A 22,370-nucleotide genomic window follows, 5' to 3' on the forward strand; every position below is an offset into this window, starting at 1 on the left:
CAAAAGGAGAATTGCCTCCTCTCACTGCTTCCACTCCTGATCCATTTCTCAGGAAGGCTGACACAGTTTATCAAACTCTATGTAATTTTCCAAGTTTCCTGCACTGCCTTTTTTCTAAAGAAACAGACCACCAGCATTTACATTCCAGACCTCAGCACTGCCTGCTTTAACACATTTCTGTATGTCCTTCCAATTACAGATTCCCAATATAATCACAGCTCGCTGTCAAGCACAAATATTATCTTTTAAGTAAGGGCAAGATTTGAGACCTGCTAAAAGGTCTTTTCATCAGAAAGGCTCCTGTGAAATCATATCTACATGCATGATTAGAGTCTATTAAGAAAATTACTGTGACAAAGATTTCCTTCTGACTGAAGGAACCAGGCATTTCGTAACTTCTACTCACCAACGTTTCAGTGGGCAGGTTTTTCTCCCTCCCATCATCTGAGTCATTTTTTACCTGGGTATTAAAAACCCCAAACAGCAGCAGGAAGATATGTGAAAGCAGTCTGAAAACTGGAATGATGTCATCTCAGTTACATCTGTCAGTATCTGGGAGTTTCTGTCATTTTGACTAACCTGAAACAACACTTAAATCCTGCTTTTAATCAATGCTTCCAAAGGAACTGGTGAATCTGCTGGTTTCAGTCCCAAAACCTTCTTTTAGATGAACTTGGAAATAAACACCACTCTAACAACAAAAACTGAAGAGTGACAAGACTCTTAGCAACATAATTGATGGTTAGTGACACAAAGCTTAATGTTTGTGGTAGAAGATAATGGCACAATTCTGCTCTGAAGAGATCCCATAACATTTAATTTTTGTCAGCTGGCTGATAAGGCAGTGCAAGAGCACAGAGAGAATTTTGGGAGAGGAAACTGAGCTGAGGTTTGTCCCCACCAAGGCTGAGTGCTCTGCTTCTTGCAGCCCTGGAGCCAAACTGAACCTTGATACCTGCATAAGCCCCAGCCAAGTGCTTATCACTGCAAACATCTTCAATTACATTGCACAACTGCAAACAAGACTTAACTCATGTACTAGAAACAGGAAACAAGTGAATTTCGGGTGCCAGCAGTAAGAGCTGTGGGAAGTGAGCTTTTTAAGTCACTAAATCTCTTTGACGTATCAGCAAACTCATCTGTGGAGCAGCAATTTCCACGCTCATGTTTCAAAACAAAACTGCCTCAGACACTTTCATTTTACTACGAGTCAGTGAGTTTTGCTATTATGTGCTCCTCTGTATTTACAGCTTTTTTGTGTTGTATTATTACAAAAACACATATGTCTCACCTCAGTAAAAACGCTGTTTTGGTGCTCTTTATTTATCAGAGGATGGAGCAGCTATGGTTGAGTGTGTAGCATTATTAGGAGTCCCTGGAATGGGAAGCAGCCCTGTTTGGAATATGATTTGGACTGGCTACTGCTGTTTGCCAGAGGCATGGTCTGCTAGGAGCCAGGCAGCTTGGCAGCCGAGCACGGACAACTCCGTGCATGAGAAGCAAATTAACTGCAAGTCATGTTAAAACAATTCAGGCAGAATTCAGACAGATTGAGAGCCACCACAGAAACAAACAGCACCAGCAGTTTGCTAAAACACACAGAGCTGCAAAGGAATGAGAACATCTTCAGCTGACTTAATTCACAATCAGCAAGCGTATCTAAATCTGGTACTCAGCAAGAGCAACTGGGGGATCTGTTTAAATAAATAGTTGGCTTCATTTTTTCTCATCACAAATTTTCCTTACCACAGTTTCCTCACAAGTAACGTAAACACATACATTGTGGAAATCCTGCTCTTAAACACAGCTCATTATCATATTTAATTTACTCAAGATTAATTTCCAACACCAAAACACCACTCAGGGAGCAAAACTGTGAATGTGCTTGTCCAAGGCACATGTATTAGACAGACACCCTGCCTGGAAACAACGACAGAATTCACTTCTTTTATAGCTCAACATTAAAAAGCCCCAAGACAACAGTTTATTCTCTTGGTAGAAGTAAAAAATTGTTTTACTGGTTTCTGAAGTTCACTTCTGGTAAGAGTTCCTCCTCCTCTTTAATCTGACCCTACTCTTACTGAAGCATACACTGCCATGTGCTATTTTGACTGAAATAAAGTTGAAAACACGCACTGTCCAAACAAATGAGGCCAATACCATTTAGAGGAAAAAACTGTTCTGCACTCATAGGCAAAAATCCAGCAGACCAGATCTAGTTTTGCACAGTTAGTGATTGTTTTGAGTCTGTTCAGGTTTTGATGCCAATCCCATGCTGGGACCAACTTCCAGTGGGGTTAAATCCACACACAGAGGTAAGGAAAACTCATCTCTTGCACACAGCACTTGGAACTCTGCATCTAAACTCCCTGCAACTACACTGGAACATCTGCCAGCCAGATCAGCTTTTCCATCAGTTTCTCCCTGCACACAGGTTCTATTTCATATCAATATTAGTATTTTCCTTCAGAGTTTTCAAAACAGGTAGATTGAAGTTATTCAAAATCTTCAATCTTCAAAAAGGCATCCCAAAAAAACCCCTAAACAATCATTAATGTTGTAAATGTCGTAACTAGGTACGAAAATAAACAAACATTTTCTCTCATCTCTTTATAGATTCAGTCTGACCAAACAATTGAATCTTTTTCTGAGGCATAGAGCCCAATAATGTTTGATTAAACTGTGCCTGCCCTTCAGAAGGAAAGCTGAATTTGGGGTAGGTTTAATGGTTCTGTAAAGAAAAACACTTTGAAAGGAGCCCCCAGCAAGCTGTATCTTCACTGCAGGTTAACAGCAATACTTTCTGCAGATTATCAGCCATGCACAACTCCAGATTTTTCCCTTAATTTCTGATATCCTTGTTGGAGTGACAGGACTCTGAAGTCAGTGAAGAAAAGGGGGTTCCTTTTACAGAATTGTGTGAGGAGGCATTATAGCTTGGAAACACATAGAAAAGAAAACACTCAAGAGTCCTCTCATCTGAATGGGACTGTGCCACTTCTTAAGGGAAAGAGCAGAATACCAGGTAGAGGAATCACAGTCCAGAACTGCTAATACAGGGCAAAAAGGAAGCCTGAGAACCATACAAAATAAATGGGAACTTCCCAACATTTTTTTTCTAACTTTCCACAGGCTTTGACAGCTGCACGAGACACAGGGAATGCATCTCAGCAAGAGACTCTCTAACAACTCAATGAAAGAAACTCAATTTCCAGCCACAAAGAACAGGAAGGTTTCATCTCCTTCAGCTGGGGAAGAAGAGCTCCCACAGCAACAGGAGTGTAAAACACAACCATGTCTCCAATGAAATGCTCATTCCTATGGAAGCAATGACAATCTGCTGAGCTTTGCTACTGCTCATCACATCCAACAACCAACAATTAAAAAAAAACACCTCTAACAAGATGTTCTAGATGGTTTGAACATGTTTTCTGGACTTAAAGGACTCAACAAAAATCATGGTACAACACAAAAGGGCAATTCATTACTGCTGGAAATGATTGTGACAAGATGATCTGCTCCTCTACTCCATCAATAATTGTTCAAAGACAAATCCTTTCCTCTTTAAAGCTGATTTCCTAAGGAACTTCAACCCAGTCCAATAAAAATGCTCCTTGGAGTGTCATCCAAGAAAAAAGGGCCACAATGCCACAATTACAAGCAAAATGGTTACAGCAAAGGAGAGTGCCAGTGAAGGGAGCAGAGATACACACAGTATCATGGAAGAGGGAGTTCCTCAAAGGTTTCCAGCTATCTCAGCATGAAAAATCACTGATCTTTGGAGTATCATGTGAAATCTTTCCTCACATCTCTATAGATTGAGGAAGTATTTTACTTTAATCTCTCCTTGCCAATGGAAGAATAATTGTCTTGATATCAGCATCTTATTGCCCTCTGACACTGAGAATTAAATTATTTTCCACTCCTGTTTGAATGGGTTAGTGCTAAGGTTTATCTCTACCTTTGGCTCATGCAAGCACAGGAACACAAACCTCAGTCACCCTGCTCAGTCCTGCCTTAAAACAGCAAGTCCAGACCAAAATTCACAATCATGGTTGACGATGATTCAGATGAAATGAATCCTTGCAATTTCTGAGATCAGGTGAAGGGACCAGATTCTGGATGTCTTTCCTTCTTTTTCTCTTAATAGAAAGAATGCTTATATAAACACACCACAACACACAAAACCAGGAAAAGGAATGGATTGATTGTCACACACTAAAAAAGGATTAGAACCAAGCACCACAGAAGCAAGGTCTTGCCTAACAAAACTGGTCCCAAACCATGAAGGCTCACGAGTTCCATATCAACACACTGAACTGAGAAAAATGGGCTGCAGAGCTGTACTTGAACAAGGTTACTCAGAGATGCACATCACTTCTTTTTAATGTAATTAGAATAATAAATAAGTTCTTTTAGGTATTTTTTTCTGCATTTGTACTTCACAGCTCTTTGTTTCCCTTTGGATATTGCTACAGTCTTTGCCTAGAGAATTTCCTTCCAGCCTTGATACAGATACAGCAGGATGGCAGCTACATTTTAAGCTGTTTAGACAAGTTGGACACTGTTCACTATTAGGTAGATCAGCTGCCTCACCACTTTTATTACAGCTCTTTAAATCTTTTAAGCTGTACACATTAAGTGGTAAACAGGAGGGAATCAGGAGGTGAAAAAAAACAAAATAACCCAAATTTTCCTTCAGCAGAAATTTCAGTTTCAGAAGAACAGACAAACTCACTGAAGTTTTTCTTTGCTTTTAAGAAAAGCTTTCCTGAAGCATCAATAAGAAAAAGCTAACACACAATCATGGCTGATAATCCTATTAGGACAATAAACTGGGGGATGGGGAGAGACTGGAAAAGGATAGCAATCCTCAAATGGCAACTAAGAAAATGGCAAAGACAGAGAACACTGCTGCTTGGTACAGGAAAATTCAGGGAGCAAGTATTTGTTCCAAAATGGAAACACAAAATTTTTGTGTAAAATACTCAGCTCATCTACTCTCTTTAATAAGAGACAAAGAAGATGTATATGAAGTTAAACTTTTTAAAGAAACACAATGCTTTGAAGCTTCATCTTATTCAACAAGAGATGGAGCCCTGGAAAACATCAGTTTTCCTGTTTTACTTGGCCAAGTTTTTAAAATGATTTGAAGTGCACCTTCAAAGAAGCACCATTTTATCACTTGTGCTCTGTCATGAAAAGTCACTATTCTCTTACAGTGCATTCCTTGCTAAAGCCAAATTTACTTTGCTTTTTGCACATGTGTAAACTGAGGCACCCTGGGTCCCTTTCCTGAGCTGGTGAATCCATTTGCAGCTGGCAACAGGTTAGGCCTGAAGTCCTTGAAATGTGGGATTTGTCTGAGATCTGGCCTGTTCTTTACCAGAGGTGGGTTTGTTTAAAATAAATCAAGACCTCACAGAACCTCCCCCATCAGGCTCACACAGATTGTGTCAGCAAGTCCTTTGCTTTGGGGTAATTCTACTTCAGTTGGTTCACATAAAACTGAATAGTGACAAAAAATCTACTCCCAAGAACTTAGTCATCTGTAAATTCACAGAAATAAGCCAGATAAATAGAATTCCTCACTCTTCCCACAAATTTCAAAGGAAAACAAAAGAAAGATAAGCTGACTCTCTTTCAGTGCAGACCAATCAGCTTCCACACAACAAAATTAGCTGTCTCCAGCCTCCAAAACAGTTATATCAACTTTCAGGTGCTCTGACCTTCACTCATAGCACAAGTATCTCTTGCATAAGCAGAAGCATCTCTTCACTGCAGAGAGAATGCTTTTTATGGTTTTTATTTTGAAAAAAATTAAAATGAACTATACAGTGCTCCAAAGTGATGTGAGCACCTCTTCAGAGTACAGGGCACACACTTTCATGTCAGACAATGCAATTTTTTCCACAATACTAACACATCAATGAATTAACATTTACATGCTAATTAACTACAGTGACAACAGCTACTGATGTATGAATAGATAAAATATCAGAGATAAAAATTGACCTTTTTTTCTACATATCAGAACATGGTGGGGTTGCCATCAAAATTTCATGAAGCAACTATACCAAAACAATGCAAACAAGAGATAAGGCACAGGGCAGGAGGAGCAGCAGTCAAAACAGGCTCTAAACTCACTTGTGGGAAACAAAGAACTAAAAAGCAGTAACTGTATCAAACAGGGAGCCAGAGCAGCACCCCGGGACAGAAGCAGATACTTCCAGGTATAAATTCCCTGCCCTGATCCACAATGGCCACCAAACGAGGCTCTTGCCCTCCCCTGGCACAGTTTGCATTAGCTTGGCAATCTACGTGAAATTTGACGTTTCCAGATCGGTTGCTCCATATTTAAAAACCATTCGCTGCACGGCTGCTGACAGAGTCCTTGACAAAGGAGCAATGGCTACACTTCTCCCTTCCATCTCCAAGTGCTCCCATTGCTTTAGAAGATGGCGTTGTCTGGCAGCTAAACTGAGATCCTGCACACGAGAAATCATCTGCTTCCTTTCTGCAGGATTATGCTACTCTTTTCTAATTCACTCTGCTAAGATACTTTCCAACTTTTAGCTTCGAGGATGTCTTTTTCAACAAGTGCTTTCATTTTTGATTACATGAGAAGAACTGCTTCAATTATCTCCTTTTCACAATATCACTGGTGACTGAAATGGGGAACTACAGACTCAAGAAAAGCACATCCTTTAGTTCTGTCCCAGAAAAGGATCTACTGTGCTTCCTAAACACCTGTATGGAGAAAAACAAGTGCAATAAATAGAAGACAGTAAATGGCATGTACATACTTTAGTAATTGCTCCTGTCTGTGCTGTGTTCAGCCCGGTGTGCCCAGCCATCTGTGGAGATACTTGGGTTAAAGTCTCTGCCAGCACACTGCCTGCATTCCCCTGCATGGCAGGGGCAGAATATTGCATTCCTGCTCCCCTTCCTCTTCCAGCTGCCCCAAGAGATCCATTCATTACCTGCCCTTGTCCTTGCTGAGGCTGATTCATTAAACTGTGACCAGAATTACTGTTGAGAAGGCTCTGGTGTGTCTGACTGAAATTAGTATTCATACATATCCCAGGTCCAGTCTGTGATGTCGCAGGGCTGCTCGTCACCATTCCCACTTGTTTTTGTGCTTGAGAGTTCAGAGTTTGGGACGCAGGTGTGGTAGGTCCAGAGGTGCTGGCTGCCTGTTTGGCCAGGCCAGGAGCAGAGGAGTCCCCTGGGTTGAGCGGGCTCTTGCCCATGGCGCCCAGGCTGCCGATGCCGGCGCTGTTGGGCTGCCCCTGCACCTGGGCAGCCACTCCCTGCTGCACGGGGCTGCTCGAGTTCACATTGCCAATCCCTGGGTTCAAGGAAGAGCCGCTGCTGCCCCTCAGAAGTTCAGAAAGTTGTTTGTGTTTGGAAGCCGCATCTGGAACGAGGTTCCCACTGCTATTTAAAAGGCCCAACTCGCCATTGGGGATCAGCTCATCGGGAAGATCATTTTCCAAGTCAAACAAAGATCCGAAATCTACAAGTTAAAACAGAGACATGGGTGAGAAAACATGACAGATGAGTAGCTAAAATATTTATCTTTGCTACTTTGTACCAGTGTTAACATCCTCAGGCATTCAGGATGTCTTTACCCAGGACTAGGAGGTTGTCGGATTCCCGGCTGTTTGGAGGGCCTGGAAAGGCCCGGGGTGGCCTTGGGGCGTTTCAAAGGACGAGAAGAGGCTTCAGTTCTTTTCTCGGTCTCGGTGTTTATTAATTGTTTATCTAAAAGATTTTCTCTCTGCCCAACAGAGCTCTGCTCAGCAGCCAGCCATGAGCACACTGTCTGCCCTCCGGGCAGTCACCTATCTTTATACCCAAAGTTACGTGTACAATATTTATCATTTTTCCCCAATACCTTTCACCCTTATTGCCCAGTGCACTTTTAGTAATGACCAATCCCAAAGTGCCACCATCACCACAGAAGATGGAGGAGAAGAAGAAGAAGAAGAAGAAGAAGGACAGGACACGCCCCAATTCCTCCATCTTACTTCTCTAAACCCCCCTGTACAGAAATCCTAAACCCTGTGTTTCACTCTCTAATTAACCAATCCCTTCACCATTCACCCCGGTGAAACCCTCCTGTCCTCATACAGGTGTCGTCTCCTGTGTAGGATCAAAGTGCAGCCACCAGACACTTCTGGAACATTCCAGGACTCCCGGGCCCCCCAAGGGTGCTCTCGGTGACACCTCAGTGCTGAGGTGCTGAGATCCCACAGGAGGTGAGTGAGGGTCCCTGTGACACAAACTGCAGAGCCTTTCAGAGCGCAGCCATCACGCACTGTACACAGCACTGGCCAATAAACAGGTTTTCTGGCAAGAATTTCAATACAATGAAGCTTAAGAAAACTAAGGTGACATGAATACAATGATCTAATGTAATGCTCAGATTTCCCTTGTTTTGGCTAAAAGATGAAGGCAGAAATAACAACAGATTTTTTTCCTATTGATTTATGCTCCCAAAAGAGCAATTACATCACCTTTTCCAACCTCCTCTGTAATCCCAAGCCACCGCATTTCACCCAGCAATTCTACCCTGTCATTTATGTGTGCACATGGCCAAAGAACATCTTCCAGCACTGCTTCAAAACTTCAAAGAACAACGATTTCCTCAACAGTTTGATCCCAGTCTCACATATAAAGACATTTAAGATCAGCTTCTAGTCATTGATTTGTACCACGATCTGCTCCCTCAGAAGATCCCAAAAGGGACTCAGCATTTTCTCCTTGTAATGCCTCTTGAATCGAGTCACTGCTCGATTCCTGAACAGCTCAAATAATTCAAATTGCTCTCTAAGTGCCCAGCCATCATTTATCATGCCCAATATTGACAGAGGTAATCCACACACTCTCCAGATGAGCAAAATAAATCAATCAAATCTTCATTAAGCCACTTGAAGGAACAGCTCTGCCTGGCTGCAACATCCAGACTAATAAAAAAGTGGTGGGGCTTTTTTTTTCCTTTAAAGGACCAACTCAGGTACTAAAATCTTTTATTAATAGCACATCATAAGCAGCATCTGTGTAACAAGGTTATTTTAGTATGTAACTAAAAAATAGAATGTTGGTTCACTGTATATAGGTACTGCCATGTGAAAATAAAATTACATATTTGAAGACATAAGGACAGGCACATATTTATAAACATCTAAGCAGAGCAGCCTCAATACACCAGAGTAGCTGTTCAAACACACAACACATCTTGGAAGAGTTTTCCAATCCAAGGATGTGAACTGAAACAATCACTTCTCACTGTAACATAAATGAGTGAAAACATTATTTTGCCCCCCAAGCCAGCCCTGACAAACCCCAGTCCTTCACTCTGAGCAACAAACCACATTTTTTCCAGGTTAGAGCAAAGAAGAGTTCTTTACTTAAGAAGGATATTCCAAAGGCTTCATTGTTTTAAAGTTTAATTCACTTTTCAACCACAAAAAGTTGGTGCAAGATCCAGGCTGCAAAAATTATGTAAGATGGGATATTGGAAAAAAACAACAAACCTCGAGCAACACAAACTATCACAAAGCACAGATGCATCACCAAGCCCTCTCAGTACATTTTAATAGTGTAGTGATAGCTTTTATCAGCATGTGCATTTCCAATTCAACCTAGCTGTAGAAAAAATAATAAAATGGTCAGACTAGCAATGCCTGGTGAGTTACACAAACAGGCACAGGAAACAAAGACAAAACCATGAAATTCTGGCTGTTCTGAGGTGCTCAAAGCACCATGTCCTTCAGGGGCCCACGCTGCCATCATCACCTACTGGAGTCAATAATCCTTCCAGGACTGCAGGATGTGACAAACACACCCTGCTCACAACAGTGCCCCTGCTCCCCTCCAAGCAGGCAAGGAACAAGCTAACATTTCATTTAGCAAGATTCATTAAAGTATATTTAATTTCTCTTACTTGCTTCTTTTCATTTCAGGTCTTTAGTTCATCTTTCCTGGTGTACCTTTGACTCCATGAGTGCTTCATCTCTCCTCCAGTTTCCCACACAACATCTGGACACTGACCAGGCTGCAATCTGCCACTTCCTTGACATTTTGGTTCTACTCTCCCTCTTCCACTCTTCCAAATTTCCCTATTTCAGCTGGGAATGCTGGGAGGCTCTGCCACTGGAGCCCAACCAAATCCATCTGTCCATGAATCACCAAGGGTGGCACATGGGGCCAGGGCTGAGGTTCTCCCTCTCTTCAACTGCTCTCATCACCCCAGCCCCCCAAATTCAAGGTTTCATTCACACAACTTCTGTAAATCCCATATAAAGGTGTTCTTCCAAGCTTCTGCATCAAAACTGTTAATATTTCATGGACAATAGATGTGTGGGTGTGGGGAGAGGGGCAGAGAAGAAGAGACAAAATGTCAAGGGGGAAGATGTTGCTGTGGCTTAAGGAGTAGTTTTTTCCAGCTGTATTTCAAAATGGGATGCTGGAGTATAAATGCTCAATTTGTTTTTTTGCTTGGCTGGCTGGACTCTCTCAGTCTTGCCAGAGCCAAGAACTGGAAATGTTTTTGCAGTTTACAAAAAAGAGTGAAGAAAGCATTTGGGAATATTGCCACTTAAAACCTGAAATAATCTACCACTCCTAAGCTCCTGTAAGAAGGCTGTACATTTAGGTTAGACATGGAAAATGTACTGCTCTGCCAGCAGGAAAATAAAAAGCAGGTAAACAACTTAACACAATGGTCCTGTAAAAATTCACCAAGAATTCAATTGTTCATGCAACGATTAATCATCTTCTTTTATATTTCATCAGAGTCATGCACATTAAAAACAGCAACACAAGGCGCATTTTACAACGGTTATAAAATACAACAGAAACCAAAAATCTACTTGAGCATGTCTGCAACAAATCCATAAAGATAAGAGATTGTCTTGGCAGTTATAAAAAGAATAAGTATATTTACACACATATAAAAATCTGCCATAATAAGAACATGGCCCATTTCTACTGACAGAGAAATGAAAAGCAACTGCAGTGCCTCCATCCTCACAAGAAGAACAGAATTGATCCCATTCTCAATGCTTCAGCTGTTTCTCAAAGGCAGCTACCAGGAGGCTAAAAACAAATACAACCCAAGGGATGCCTTTGCCTTTACCTGAAGCAATGGTCAGGGAACAGCTCTGCTGACAAGTCCCACCTGCTCCATCCTCAAAGCTTCCATGCACCCAGCACACATCAGAGCAGGAAAAGTGATGTGGATTTTAAAGGAGAGCAGATTCCCTAAACCCCAAAGGCACAAACCTCTAACTCAGTGCTCCTGAAGCAGCAGAGCTGACCAAGGCTGTGCAGATTCACCTGGTTGTGTCTCGTCTCTAACACAGCACCTCTGATCCTGATACCTTTCATTACCTCTGTCACATAAATCCCAATGTCCTCTTAACAGCAGAGCACCAAAAAAGCAGAGATTATGTTTTCTGGAGGGCATGGAAAAGCACCAGGCAAGTACCACACCCCCACTCTTTCCAAAGGGCTCCTTCTCCAGTCTGAGCATTCTGCCTTCCTTGAGCAGCTATTTTCACACATAGAAGATAACCACACTTGAGACAGTTTCTCTCCTAATTTCAGTCTTGTGAGCTTAAATGTCACAGTTTTCTGCCTTCCTGGACAACACTTTCAGCAACCAGAATTTAAAAAAACACGTTCTGTTTCCTTCTAGGCCTTCTCAGAGGAAAAAAACCCCAAAACTCTGCTGCATCCTGAAGGCAGAACATTCTCATCTGTACAACTGCTTGTGACTGTTACTGGGAGATCTTCCTAATATATATATTCAATCAATTAACTTGTTTCAATGTCATCATTTTTTCCCCTTTAGCTCAGCCTGGAGAGGTGACAAACATCCTAAGGTGTTTCATTATGTGTCTTATTATCTCCAACGTATCTCACAGCAAGCAGGAGGAGAACTATCAAATTCAGTTTCATTTTTTACAGCATAATCTTTGCTTGGGACGTGACTGGGAGCTGTCCTGTCACAAACTGACTGTTCATGGCATGGAGCAGACACTCAAGTGCAGCACACAAGCAGTATTTTCACCGGGCCTGCCTTTCATGCCAACATAGCTGTTACATTTCAGTGAGCCCAATTTTGTTTTGTAAGGCTTCTTTCAATCACGCCAGACCCCAGCAGACAAAGCCTCAACAGTTCAGAGCTCCAGCCATTGCCTGAAATTCACTGTCAGGTAGCTCCCCTCAATAGCCACACTGTGTGGCACAGTCAGCAATTACCATGTCCATTCCAACTTCCTTTCCAGGTTTGAGGATTCTGGAATTTATTGTTTCACAAAAAACAATTATTGCTTTTAATGTTTTAGAACAATTAACGTGTTCACGGAAAATCTAAAATTTCCAGCAAGGAAACTTGAGATTTGTGTCTTTCTCTAACAAGACATGGAAAGCTTGGGCACTGACATGCATCTGGCCTTGAATTTCAGCAGAGCAGCATTACTTCTTCTGAACACCATGTTTAACAACCAGGTTGAGAATGATGGTGATGAGGGACCTGGCTGGGGGGAGGGTGATGAGAAAGAAAGAGATCCAACATCCAGGATCTGGATGAGTTTTAATTTATGGCTTGAATAATAAGAGATTTGAATATTTAACTAAATTTCTACGTGCCTGATCTTTTAAAGCACTTGCACTTGGGATGAGAAAGGAATACAGTCTGGTTTGCTGATTCCTAAGTCACTGGAGTGGTCAAAACTCAAATGTGTTGATATGAACATCACTTTTTGGAATCCTTGGGACTTATCTGTAGAAAATTCATTGTAATCATCATCACAGCTCTCTCTTGCTGGCAGGCCCAAAGTCACTCAGGTTGGAAGGGACACCAGGTCTGACTGCAGCCCAGCCCTCCACCTCCTCTCACAGGGCACTTGCTCCAGCCCCAAACTCCTGAGCAGCCTTCCCTGAACTCACTCCAGCTCCTCCATGACCTTCCCAGTGATGGAGAGGAGGCTGAACAGTCTGACTGTATTGTATTTTAACCCTTTTTGAAACGGGTTTAACACCTGCCTTTGCTTGCTTTCCTGTGGCTGGGATTTTAGAGACAGTTCCGAGTATCTTCCTCAATCCATTTTGGTAAGGTTTCAGCAACTAAGTGACTTTTCAAAACTGAAGCTTATTACACAAACAAATCATGAAACTAATGAAAAAAAATCAGTTCTCTTCTAACCTCTAGTGCAGTACTACCTGTATTCCTGACTCAGCTCCTGACACCAGCTCCACCAGCAGACACATGAGCCAGGATGGGGAAAATGTCACATCTCCACCTCCTTTATCCCACCACCAAGGTGTGATAACAGCTACCACCTGATACAGGAAAGGCCACCTGCTCTGTCCTGTCCTCCTCCTCACATCCATGAAAATTGAGTAGTATAAACTGAGATCCTTCCTTGGTCACACCAGGTCAGTCCCCAGCCTCTCTTTCCACTTCCATGTTTTGTATCACCTCAAGGTTCTCTCTGCTCTACTTGTCCAAGCTGTCTCCACCATCTCTCTTTTGCTGTGCTCATAGTGACAACACAACCTGGGTTAAAACCTAGAAAAACCTGGGATACTGGTTTATTTCAGAAGTAATTGGTGGGTTTAGGGATTATTCTACCCTTTCATAAAAATAAATCACAGATTACTTGAGTGTTTCCCTATCAATTACAAAGTAGTGTATGAGAGCACATTAAATGGCCCTTGCACCTGGCACTAAGACTTATATAAAGAAGCAAATATGAAAAATATCCAGATAAGAAGCTAGTCTCTAATCTCTTCCCAGAGGCCAGAGGGGAATAAAGCCAAGGTAACCCCAAAATGTGTGGCAGAAGCAGCCCAAGAGGAGTGCTCACTCTGGTCTGCTCTTGGAAGCATCGGGTGGCAAATGATGGATTGCCTTTGCCTTCCTCTGCCCTCTCCAAAACCATTCCTCCTCTGAATTGTTTCCCAAGGTATCTTCACTATTTTGACACAGTTGCCATGTCTGCTCTTGTGAATAAGTCTAAATCCCACCCAGCAGCATCCACAAGACACACACATGGCTACTGTCCCAGTGCACATGGCTACCAGGCAAAAGAAGTCTTCAGTACATTTATTTACCATAAGAAGAGAAATCCAGATAGAAGGAAGAGGAGGAAACCTGCCTATGGGCTGGGAGACACCACACATCAGCTTCTCATTCACAACTTCATCCAGATGAAGATTAAATACTTTAAGGTTCTTGCAGCACATTAACAGCAGTGAGCCTTCTCATCCTATCACAAACACATATCGTGCCTCTTCCCCAAATTTAACAGCTGACAGAACATTTGAATTCTGAATGACCCTTTTAAAGGGAATCATTTGAGATTCTGGTAATTAATAGTGGGCATGACATGCACAGTCTGTACCAAGCCAGTGTCTGCTTGTGCCTGCCCTGAACTGGCTTCCCTTAAGGCTGTGCCACCCTCACTGCCCACCTGGAAAGGGAATCAGCACACAACACATAAAGGCACAAATTATCTTGACAAACAAACTTTAGTTGTGACACTCCCTGGCCAGAGACTTCTCAGTGAATGTATTTCCAACACAGGTGGTTCAGGCTTTGAAGTGTTCATCTCCTCCTGCTCCCCACAATGAGTGCCAGTGTCAGGGGTGAGAGCTGGAGCTCAGTTCTGGCTCAGGAGCTCCCTTCAGCTACACAAGTCCTTCTATGACAATTCCTATTTAACACAGCTTCTCCAACAGAACCACAGAACAGGCCTGTTCTGGGAAGAGTGAAATACATAAATATGTACTTGAAGTTATATTATGAAACAAGGAAAAAAAAAACCTAAGCAACATTACTATGAAACAGGCAAGTCTGGGGTCTCCTCTGTGATGAATAAAAGCTGCAAAAAGTACATATTCCATTCTTTTTAATGCATCTTTTCCCTCCCTATTTCTGACACCAAATTTAAGGGAACTGTCTTCTGCTTGGCAAAGACATACAACTCAAACCAAACATACACAAGGAAGTAACAGCGGACGAGCACTTGAAACTAACGATTTTTGTATATTTATATCTAAAAAAGCTTCCAGGTGTAACTGACAATACCAAGAAACACCAACTCTCTCAAGAATCTTTTACTTTAAAGCATAGATTTCAATGGGATGAGGCTGTTTTGAACCATTCTCATTAATACTTTCCTTTAGGGAGTTTATGAACTTAGGAAAAAACTTCACAAAGAAGTGAACCAGACTTACACTCAGTACTTAAGGCACCTGGTAATTTCCCCATCTCTTCTCTCCATGAGATGATGACACCACACAAGAGATGACACAGGAGTGATGTCACCAGCAACACCCACTAACCCAGGTACCTGTGGTGGCAAAGCTGGGCAGAGCAAGAGAGCAGCTTGTGCTCTGCTGGTGACACACACACGGACAGGGGCTGCAATCCACTGTCCCATTTTGCTTCTCACTCTGCAGCAGAAGGGCTCCAGCTCTGATTCCTGTCTCTGCCGTGTCCAGCTGCAGCAGGAAAATGACATGTGCCCAGGAGATTGGGAGGAACAGACATCCAGGGAAGAACAACTCCTTTTCCCAATGCTGTCTTCCCAAGGAAGCTTCCCCAGCACTAAAGGTGACCAGCAGGGAAACTGGGGATTATTTTACTGACTTACAGATGTATAAATAAAAATATATCCACACACAAACTGCAAACCAAAAATACTGTATTTATCTAGTTATCATAAATAACATCCTTATTTCTCAGTGATGGCAAATAAGAAAGCAGGAAAGGAAGAGTGTGTTAAGAGATTTAGATTAAGAGTTATAATTATCACTGCTAATAGAAGTTGCAGTTTTCTTTTAATTCACACTTATGATTCTGCAAAATACTTAATAGTATTTGTTGAAGCATCTTTATTAAAGAGTTTTCCAAATAAACAATTTAGGTTCTCTCTGTATCTTAGACATCTGAGAAGACAGATGGAAAACATAACATATGTTAAAAGGAAGATTTACAAAGCAAAAATTCTTGAAAGTGTAAACCAAATTAGGGTGGATGTGTCAGATTTCTAAGTTATCCCTCAATTTTTTTCACTGTACAAGAACAAACCTCAGAATTTTTCAAATTGTGTTTTTCCACCACCCTCTCCACCCTGGTTTCACATTAACCTGCAGTATGTTGTTAAGGGCGTGAGGGTTTTTTTCATGTTCTTCTCTCTTAGCAGATAGCAACAGTAAGTAAAATATAATAAAGATAAACACTAAGAATATGTGGAGGGTTTTAATGTGAAGCTGCAGGTATAATGAAAAAGCATAGCATGTTGCTGTAGAAATAATTAATGGCACTGGACGACGACTCCAAGGAATGTCCAGCCAAGACAGAAAGTGAATAATCTGCAGCAGAAAACTGGGAATCATCTCACAACTACCAAGAGATCTCTGGAGTACAGCACAGACACAGCCTCTATTCCTGCCTGCTGCTGGCAGGGCTTCTCCAGGAGCTCTATGGCACAGCATTTTCCTAGTTAACTTTAAATCACTGGAGGGGGAAGAAGTTTGAAATCCCCAGCACATTTGCAATTATCAAAGTATGAATTTCAAAAAATAAAGGAATGGGCAAAATGGTAGGACTGTGGACTGTCACCTATGATCAGGCTAGCAGATCATCTGCTCAACTTTTCATCCCACACAGACATGAGTGTCAAACTCCTTGGAAAGACCTGTAAAAGCCCACAAACACTGGGAGAGTACACAATACCTTGCTATCAGCAGTGCCCCAGGAACTGGTGAGAATTAGCTGTGCTAGACTCTATAAATGAGCCCATTTCTAATCTCAAAAATCTCCTGTCCCAGATCACAAACGCTGGCATCAAGTCATGCAGGTCAGTCACTTCAGGTGAGAAAAACCTAAAGAGTTTGTATCAAATCTCTGGCTCAAAGTAAACATCTTGCTTGGCATCATCCTCTCCCATCCACCACCCCCATGGTTGCACGAGTCTTAAACAATATAACCATGAAGTATTCTACAAGAAACAATATAGCCATGAATATCCCACCTCTTTTCCCATCCCAGATAGTTGGGACACAAGTACCACAAAACAAACAAACAAAAAGGACATTCCCATGAATAATTACAACTATGCACATTCCTTCACCTACAGCTTTTCAGAAAATGAATTTCTTCCCTAAATTTTCTGCCTATAAATGAGAGTGTGTTCACTTAATGAAATTATGCTTTTCCTTTTTCCAGGGAGAGAATAAGGGAGTGTGTAACTGTGATTCTTACTGCCACGGCACACACATGACACTGAGTTTTGCAGGTACCACACAAAACAAGAGCAGATGGATTACACAGGCTTCCATGAGGCTTTTCAGGCACGCAGCAATGAACCCTTTAAAACATCCATACTAATGCTTTCACGTGCCCAAACAAAATCTGGGTTTAGATCACCGAGACGTCACTCCATCTGAAGTCTCTGCTAAGAATGTGAACACTAGCTTAGAAAACCTTGCTGTCTTTCCTTAAGCTACTTTGCTTTTGTCCACCTCTTTTCAAACTAAAACCTAAATCCAGTGCAATACACCTATCTGGTTTTTGGCAGGAGAGCAGGATCAAATCAGGCTGCGCATCGACACGAACTCGCTCCTGTGGAGTTCTGTGGCTGGCTGGGAGGCAGCCAGAGATCTCCTTATCTCAGCACGTAGGGAGGCACGTGCAACAGGGCCAGCCTTTCCCCAGTGTAAAACCCAGGCCCTGGATGCCAACACATGGGCCAGGAAGAGAACAGGAGTTATCAGGGAGCTTGGCCCACAGCTTTTGCAGCAGCAGCAGCCACGTGGCTTCATCTGTGCAGGATCAGAAGTTATGAAGGAAAAAAGAATTAAAAATCAACAAAAGCCCCTACACAAGGAAGTGTGAAGTGAAAACCTAGCTCTAATGGACTTTGGAAACTGCTCATCTCACCTTCTTCCCAACTTCACCTAGTTTAGGAATTTGTTAGCTCCTGATGCCGGCAGGGACACCCTCTGCTCTGGCCCAGATTACGCTGTGTTGTTTCTGGAACTGGTGCAGCACCACAGCAGCAGAAGCTGCAGGGAACACAATGAAGGCAGACAGAAGCATGACTTTAGTGAAACTCAGACCCTCACTGAGCTACCTGCAGAAGGAACCACAGTCCAGGGGCCCCTGAACACCTCCAGCTGTGCTGCTGCTCCATTCAGGCACGTTTTTCCCAACCAGCCCGAGAGCAGCTCGAGAACGCTGCCAGGTCTGTGTACATTCTGCTGAAGGACCAATGCCAGCAATGTACAAAACAATCAGCACTGAAATAACACACTGCCATAAGCAAAGTTACTGTAATTCTACTTTTTGTAGGAGTCCCTTGTTTATTCTGCGGCGCTGGATGAGAACATCTCACAACAGCCGCAGAGACAAATGTTTAGGTATGAAAACGCCTGTGTATCCAATAAAGCAGTAATTAGACAAAAGCACTACTCCTACCCGGCTAGACAAGGAAAAATCTTTCCCACAGACATTTTACCACAGCAGTCAGCTCGTTCAATACAGCCCAGCAATGGCAAGAGAAGTTAACAGCCAGGAGTCTTAACCTTCCTTATTGATACAAAGAGCAGCAGGGCAAGTGCGAAATGAGACTATCATGAAACTTAACGATGGTCACAGCACCCATTTCTGTTATCCTTTCATCTCTGCACCCTTCTGCAAGGCCAGACAGTGGATTTAGCTGCTTAGGTTTAACAGAAAAGGCCATATTTTCAGAAGGTAAACACACCAATTTCAACGGCACAAACTTTGCCCCGGTAAGCTGAGAAGCTATTTTTATCAGAAAGATTAAAGGCAGCTAAAACTTACCCTGACAAAAGGAGTTGCTTAACATCACCGCATCAAAGCATCAAGAGCAATATAAACAAGGAGGTGAGCAGTTGCTTTCTGCCCAATGTTCAGGCCTGCCATCAGAGCCTCGGGTGTGAGCATTTGCAGGCTTGAGCCAAACTGCTCAGCCGGGCCCGACGCGGCGGCTGTGAAAGCACGTCCTGCTCACGGCAGCCACAGCAGCCACCCGTGCGGGGCTGCCACTGCAATTACAGTAATTCTGCTCAACTCACGGCTAAATCCTCACACCCATCTTCCCCAGGCTCCCCCGATCACTAAGGCCACTTTCCAGGCTGCAACAGAACTTTTCCATTTAAGCCCCAGCAGCAGGGAGCAGCCTGGTTTAGTTCCAGGAGCAGGCATTTGACAGCAATCACTACTCAAACTATTTGTATCGCCTGCCACAATGCACGGAAACCTTCAGCGATCCTTCAACGAGAAGCATTAACTGCTGGCAACAAACCTAGAAGTGCCTTTTCCTAAAAACAAGCCTCTCTTTAAGTGCACAAACATTACCCGCACCCTTGGCAGAGAGGTACTTTTGCCTATGGAACAGCAGGATGATGACAGAACTCCTTGTCCAGAACAGAACTTGGGGTTTGCCATGCCAGTGCCCCCAGGCCTCCTGAGCCCTGCAGAACTTTCTGCAGATGCTGGAGTTCACATATCCAGCAGCACACACAGCTCCCCGAGACACACGAGAACTTGCTGAACAGGACGTAATTAAGACTGAAGCATTCCAGAACAGCCCAAGTGAACTTCAAAAAAGAAAGAAGAAAGGAAAAAAAAAAACCCAAACCAAGACACTGGCTACCAGGAGAGTCTAAAATGTCTCGCTGAAGAATTAAAGAACTATAAACTGTATTTGTTCTGAGTTACAAAGAGCATTTCGCAGCAACTTGGGTATCAGCCTTCCATATATTCCAGTGCTTCTACACCAGGGATTAACACGGTTCAATCACAAGACCTCACCTAGATATTCCCTGACAATTCTTACTCGATACTGTTTCTTTCTCGCTTGTTTCATTTATTTGCGGGCTGAGACGAGAAGGTTTCCATAAAAAACCCCTAAAGGACCGAAGCATCTGTAAAGTGTTGCCAAATGCAGATTGAGCAAGACGAAAAAACCCACAGAATTTATCAGCTCAATTATAGTAATATTTTTTTTTCAGTCTATGAAAACACAGCAGGCACAGCATGATTAACTTATCACTATCTTTTCCACAAGATTCATTAATCTCTGAAAGCAGAAATTCAAGTGCAACAGACTTCGTGTTGTTCTGAAAGCACTCTTTCAGGGATTGAAGCAGTCGGAACACCGGGAGAGGCCGGTGCAGGCACACATGCGCTTGTGCACACACGTGTGTGTTTACAACGGGCACACACTGGCTGGAAACGAGACATTTTGATGTGTTTTGTTATCTACAAATCCATCACAATTGAAGAAAAAGGCACGCCAGAGACACTACACGACACGGATAAGTCGCAGTGACTGCCAGGTTGCCGGGCATTTCGGCATGCGAGCAACCCCACAACTTCAATTATTATCGGCAAATCGGTTGGGGTTTAAAGGAAAAATGCTTGAAACAGTTTAAGCCAAACACCTTAAAACCTCGGTCACGGGTTGGGAGGTAAAAAGAAGCACAAAGTATTAACTGGAGGGGAGAATTAGATGGTCTTCAAGGTCCTTTCCAACCCAAATCATTCTATGACTAAGAAGCTATTAAGGAGTTTTTATTCCGTAGTGTGTCGCACACAGGGGCACAGTGAAAAAGCCTGTATAGGGCTATTAGCTGTGGGTAATCTGTGGGGTTTAAGGAGTAGACAGAAACCTCAACTACCCTTCCAAGAAGGCATCTTCAGCTTTAAGCTGAAGGAGGGTAGATTTAGAATCTGTATCGGGGAGCAATTCCTTCCTTTGACGATAGCGAGGCCCTCGCACAGGCTGCCGAGAGAAGCTGCGGCTGCCCCACGCATGGAAGTGCCCAAGGCCAGGCTGGACGGAGCTCGGAGCACCCTGGGATAGTGGAAGGTGTCCCTGCCATGGCAGGAGATGGAACAAGACGGACGTTAAGGTCCCTTCCAAGCCGAACCATTCCATGATTGTACAATAAGCAGGACGGTCGGTGCTTCCCATGCCTGGCCCTTCTCCTTCCCTACCCACACCCCACTCACCTGTCCACCCCCATCACCCAAACCGAGGCACTAAAAACCAAGATGATGAAGGAAAAGAAGGGAAACTCAACTCAAAAAACGTCTCTTTCCAACCGCTATTTATAGCCGGGACGGTACTTGGCGTACGGGTCCCGCCCGGTAACTTCGACTGCAGGAGGCCCAACCCACCCCCGCCAGGAACCGCGGCAGGGCGGGCGGGCCCCGGGCCCCCCCCTCCGGCGGGGCGCTAGGGGCGGGGAGGTGTGGGGGGGAGAACCGCCGTGGAGCCCCACCCGAGCCACCCCCGCGGCCTTACCTGTGCTATCGCTGGCGGAGAAGCCCGGCGAGTTGAGCTTGGCTCGCTTGGGGTTGGGCGGCCCGTCGAGTAAGTTCTCCGCCATGGTGGCCGGAGCGGCGGAGCCGGTGATCGTTGTCGGGGGGTGCTCGGGGGGGGCCGAGCTCGCTGTCCCCGCTCCTCCGCCGCACGGGAACCCAACAGCGCCGCTCAGTGCCCGGCCGGCCGCCCCCGCTCCCCCATGCCGGGCCGCCGCAGGCCGCAGGGAGGAGGGCTCGGGGCGGGGAGCGAAGGGCCCAGCGCCCCCTCCCTGCCGGCCGCGCTCCTCCCGGGCGCTCCCCCCGCCGCGGTGCCCGGATGGCGGCTCAGGCCGTCACTCGGGGCGCATTCCGCCCCCCCACACGCTCCCCTCGCCTCGCCCCGTCCCCTCCCCTCCGCGGCGGCGGCTTCGCCCCGGCCCCCGCCCGCCGCCCGCCCGCGGCCGAGGTAGGGGAGGGAGGAGGGGGGGGAGGAGAAGAGAAGGGAGCGGGGGGGGGGGGGGGCAAAAATTAAAAAAAAGGAAAAAAAATCACCAAAAAGCGGAAAAACGCGCCGACCCCCCAAAAACGCCCCAAAACAATGAGCGCGGCGCGGCGGCGGCGGCGGCTCCCGGTGGCGGCGGCGGCGGTCGGTTGGCTCCGGGCGGCTGCGCCCCGCTGGCTCGAGCCCCCTGTGCGCGTCGGCGGCGCTCGGCGCGGCTGCCCCGTGCGGCGGCGGGGCGGCCCCGCTGCCCCGGCCCGGCCCGGCCCGGCCCGCTCCGCCCGCGCCGCGCTCCGGCTCCGCGACAAGATGGCGGCTGTTGATTCCTCAATTAAAAAAAAAAGTTTTTTTTTCTCTTCTCTTTTCCAGAGCCCTCGGGGGCGGGGCGGGGGCGGGGCCTGCGCGCTGCGTCACCGCGCTCGCGGCGCGGCCCCGCCCTGCCGGAAAGGCGCGCGCGGCGCCGGAAGCGCTCGGCGCCGTCCTCAGTTGCTCCGCTGAGGGGCTCGGGAA

At 44.7% G+C, this 22,370-nt stretch overlaps 1 protein-coding gene across 5 annotated transcripts in view; it reads right to left on the minus strand.

Annotated features, from left to right (window-relative positions):
- Positions 1-22,207, minus strand: part of CREBBP (CREB binding lysine acetyltransferase) — a 99,220-nt gene extending 77,013 nt beyond the window's left edge. For 4 of the 5 annotated variants that reach the window (XM_074552956.1, XM_074552955.1, XM_074552958.1 and 1 more), the window contains exons 1-2: positions 21,363-22,207; positions 6,807-7,519 (exon numbers count right to left, since the gene is read on the minus strand). In XM_074552956.1, coding sequence (XP_074409057.1) covers positions 6,807-7,519; positions 21,363-21,447 — 798 coding nt within the window. In that variant the 5' untranslated portion in view covers positions 21,448-22,207. The remainder of the gene's footprint in view (positions 1-6,806; positions 7,520-21,362) is intronic. The other variant, XM_074552957.1, reaches the window with a different exon arrangement.
- Positions 22,208-22,370: the final 163 nt, after the last annotated feature.

Source organism: Zonotrichia albicollis, chromosome 16 (assembly GCF_047830755.1).
Source record: "Zonotrichia albicollis isolate bZonAlb1 chromosome 16, bZonAlb1.hap1, whole genome shotgun sequence".
Taxonomy (NCBI): Eukaryota; Metazoa; Chordata; class Aves; order Passeriformes; family Passerellidae; genus Zonotrichia; species Zonotrichia albicollis.